The 4,008-nt window shown below is 60.3% G+C and overlaps 1 protein-coding gene and 1 pseudogene across 1 annotated transcript; both read right to left on the minus strand.

Moving 5' to 3' along the window:
* Window positions 1-356: 356 nt before the first annotated feature.
* LOC141372285 (melanoma-associated antigen 8-like) lies at window positions 357-944 on the minus strand (annotated as a pseudogene).
* Window positions 945-2,396: 1,452 nt separating this feature from the next.
* On the minus strand, window positions 2,397-3,815 carry LOC141372284 (melanoma-associated antigen 8-like). Its single transcript, XM_073890798.1, is given in 3 exon segments — window positions 2,397-2,623; window positions 2,626-3,490; window positions 3,671-3,815. Coding segments are annotated over 2 exon segments (1,002 nt in total). The 5' UTR covers window positions 3,470-3,490; window positions 3,671-3,815; the 3' UTR covers window positions 2,397-2,465.
* Window positions 3,816-4,008: the final 193 nt, after the last annotated feature.

Below are 4,008 nucleotides of genomic sequence, written 5' to 3' on the forward strand. Positions count from 1 at the left end.
CCGAAGCTGGTTAAAACTTCTACTCCAAGGAACAACATTTGAGAGCTGCCTCAAAAAACCCAAGCTCTGGATGTCAGAGTCATCACAGAGAACAGGCCCCCAGAGAGGCTGGCTCTTCACCCTACTTTCTTCCCCCAACCCTCCCTGGCCCTGCCTTACTTAGAACTCCCGGGGCTCTCTCTTTTCACACATACACACGGAAGAACCAAAATGTGGCCTCACTTCAGGCCCAGCACCCCGCAGGAGAAGCTGCCGACCCCACCAAAGCCTGGAAAGGGCCTGGCCGCCACTGGGACTCAGGCCTCCTCTCCCTCATCTCTCACAGCTCCTTCAGACGGGGCCAGGGAGGAAGCCAGCTACCCGCGCCTGACCCGGAGCACATACTCCAGCACTTGAACCTTGCTGGTTCAGCATGGGCCCTGGGACCCCACGGGAACTCGTAGTAGTCAGGGTCGCTGCCAGGCACCTGCCGGTACTCCAGGTACCCTTCCTGTACCCAGACTTTGGTGAGAGCTCCCTGGGCTCCCCATAGATGCTGTGCTCCTGACTGGCATACACCCCCATGACCCCCAGCGTTTCCCACACCTCCTCCTCGGGGCACGGTCGCCATGCAGGGGGCTCACCCCCAGGACCAAAACCAGGAGGCCGGTCTTGGGCATGCCATGCTCACCGCTCAGCATCCCATCACAGATGAGACCCAGGGCATTGACCAGGTTGTAGGAGTGGTCACTGTGGTCCACTTTCTTCACGTCCATGAGAAAGACCAGCCGCATGCACTCGGAGGCTTGGCCCAAGATCCCTGGGAAGTCGTCCTGGTAATCTTTGCTGACGATCTTGAGCATCTCTGCCTGGCGGGTCGGCTGCTTGTTGCGGTATTTGAGGAGCAGGAACTCCACCAGGGCAGCCACTTTCACGTGGAGTTTGTCCTGGAGAGAGGGTTGCATAACTTCCGGCTCCTCCCAGGTGCTCGAACCCTCCTCATTTAAGCTGCTGGGACCTCCTCTTCCCCAGCCTCCAACAGCTGTGCTTCCACCAGGCCCTGTGCCAGGCCTGGGTCTTCCTCCATTAGGTCCTGACCCCCGGTTTTTTAAAGCAGGCCCCCAGCCTCTGTCAGACCAGGATGTGGACGTCCTGACACACCGCCTGTGGACTTGGCACAAACAGGCCTCCCAGGGCGGACAGCAGGGGCAGGCTTCAGTGCGTTGTCCCTGTTCTGGAGTCCAGGTCCCTCCCTGAGCCCTCCCTCAGGGATCTCAGCATGAGCCACAGCACCGCTGGTGATGCTGTCTCTGCTCTCTCCAGGCCTGTTCCCTCGGACCAAAACCCTCACTGCCATGAGAGCCACGGGCAAAGACTGTGGACGTCGCATCAGGCTACACAGTCCAGGGATTCCCCGAGATGGGTCCTTCGGGTCCCTTAGCCCTACCCTCTGTTCCCCATCTGGACTCCCTGGATGGCCGGTGCCCTCATCCCTGCTCCTGAGGGCCACTCCTCACAACAAGCGCTCAGTGTCTCTGGGACACAGAGCAGTAGTCAGGACACACCTCATGTCACCGTTGTCTCACCCAGAGGCCTCCCAGGACTGATTCCCTACTGGGTCCAGGGTCCTTCATTCTTCCCTCTGGTCCTCACCTTGACTCCTGACAGAACCTGGGCCCTCCTGCCCCCGTCCCCACGCTTGTGTGCGCGTGCTTGCCTTTGGCATTTGCACAATGATGGTCGGGAAGGCATCAGAAGCAAGAACCAGCAAACTTCTATCTCTTCAGCTTGTGACCCCTGTTCCTTGCTTCTTCCATTCTTGTGCCTTTCCAACACATCCTTAGGCCAATGGCCTGTGATTTCGGTCGAGAGCCCAAGCAAGTAGGCAACGTTTCCAGGCTGGTGTCCAGGGCATGACGAAAAACTTTTTCTTAAAGCTATTTATTTATTTGAGAAAGAGAAAGCACACACAGGGGAGAGAGAGAAACAGGGTCTCCACTGAGCGGGGAGCCCCATGTGGGGTGTGATCCCAGGATCCTGAGATCCTGACCTGAGCCGATGGCAGACGCTTAACCAACAGAGGACCCAGGCACCCCAAGAACATGATAAAACTCTTAACACTTGGACTGGGTAAGAACAAATGCTGCAGAGTGGATGGTACTCACACAATCAGCCCCTGAAGCAGCTGAAACCTTCTATGGCAAGGAACCCCACAGGAGAACATCCTCAAGGACACCAAGCTCTGGATGTGGGAGTCATCCCAGGAAACAACCCCCCCACCCGCAGGAGACTCCTTGCCCTGCTTTCTTCTCCCAACCCTCCCTGGCCCTGCACTCCTTAAAACGCCCAGGGCTCTGTCTTCACTGGCACCCACAAACACATACACAGGGAAGAACCAGCAAGCGGCCTCACTTCATGCCCAGCACCCCGCAGGAGAGGCTGCCGAACCCAGCAAAGCCTGGAAAGGGCCTGGCGGACCCCAGGGCTCAGGCCCCCTCTTGCTCATCTCTCACAGTCCCTTCAGACAGGGACAGGGAGGAAGCCAGCTGCCCGCGCCTGACCTGTAGCAAATACTCCAGCATTTGCAAGTTGCTGGTTTCGGCGTGGGCCCTGGGACCCCACGGGACCTCATAGCAGGAAGGTCACTGCCAGGCACCTGCCAGTACTCCACGTACCCTTCCTGCACCCAGACCTTGGTGAGGAGCTCCCTAGGCTCCCTGTAGATGACGTGCTCCTGGCCGGCATACACCCCCATGACCCCTAGCATTTCCCACACCTCCTCCTCGGGGGCACAGTCGCCATGCAGGAGACTCACCCCCAGGAGCACCACCAGGATGCCAGTCTTGGGCACTCCCTGCTCACCGCTCAGCATCCCATCATAGGTGAGGCCCAGGATGGGGACCAGAATGTAGGAGTGGTCCCTGGGGTCCACTTCCTTCACATCAATACCAAAGACCAGCTGCAAGCACTCGGAGGCCTGGCCCAAGATCACAAGGAAGGCATCCAGGGCATCCTGGCTGACGATCTCCAGCATCTCTGCCTGGCTGGTTGGCTCCTTGATGTGATACTTGAGGAGCAGGAACTCCACCAGCTCGGCCAGCTTCCCCTGGAGTAGGTTTTGGAGCCCCGGCTGGGCTTCTTTGGGCTCCTCGCAGGGGCTGGCGCCCTTCTCATCGGAGCTGCTGGAGCCCTGGTCAGGCTGGCTGCAGGCAGTGGCTGCCTGGGCAGTGGGGGAGGGGCAGGCACTCAGAGAGCTCTGGGGACGACTCTGGGACCCAGCAGCAGACCCCTTCTCTGAGGGGACCAGAAAGAGGGCAGAGCAGGAGCCAGATGGGGCGGCGGACTGGGAGGAGGCCAAGGTGGAGAAGGAGGAGGGGGTACAGGGGACCTTCTCCTCCCCAGCCCCCAACTGCTGTGCCTCCACCAGGCCGTGGGCCGGGCCTGGGTCTTCCTCCAGCTTCCAGAGCTCACTCCTCTGACCCAGGGGCATGGTGTTTGTGTCGGGCTGAACCTGAAGAAAGAGGTGGGATGGCTCCTCAGGGTGCAGCCCAGGCAGCAGAGACCTGAAGTCCTGGAGCTGACAGTGCGCTGCGTCGGACTTGGGTGCTGAGGGGTCCCCTCTGGGGTGGGACGGGCGAGCCCCTCGCTCCATGCTCAGAGCAGGAAACTCACCTTGTCCACTGGCACTCACCTGCACCTCCCCTGCTCTGGGACCTTAGAGGCTCTTGCCTCAGACCTAGGCCTCGACTCTGAATTCTGGAAGCCCCTGGAGGAGAAAAGGAGGAGTCACTTCGGGGTGCAGACACAGAGCACAGCCCCCGGCCCCCAGTGGGGCAGGAGGGCTGGGGCGGACTCTGTGAGGTCCCCATCCGTCCAAGCTGGGTGGTCCCCTCTTTGGCCCCTCAGGGGACTGCTATTTCCCCTGGCAGGGCCTGGGCCTCACCCCCGCAGCCTGAGGCCACAGGGTCACAGCAAGACCGCCCAGCCCTGAGACCCCACAGAAGGTAAGCCAGGGGGCCCACTTCTGCC

Source organism: Callorhinus ursinus, unplaced genomic scaffold (assembly GCF_003265705.2).
Source record: "Callorhinus ursinus isolate GAN/ISIS: 27379988/994484 unplaced genomic scaffold, GSC_fseal_2.0 scaffold4562, whole genome shotgun sequence".
Classification (NCBI taxonomy): Eukaryota; Metazoa; Chordata; class Mammalia; order Carnivora; family Otariidae; genus Callorhinus; species Callorhinus ursinus.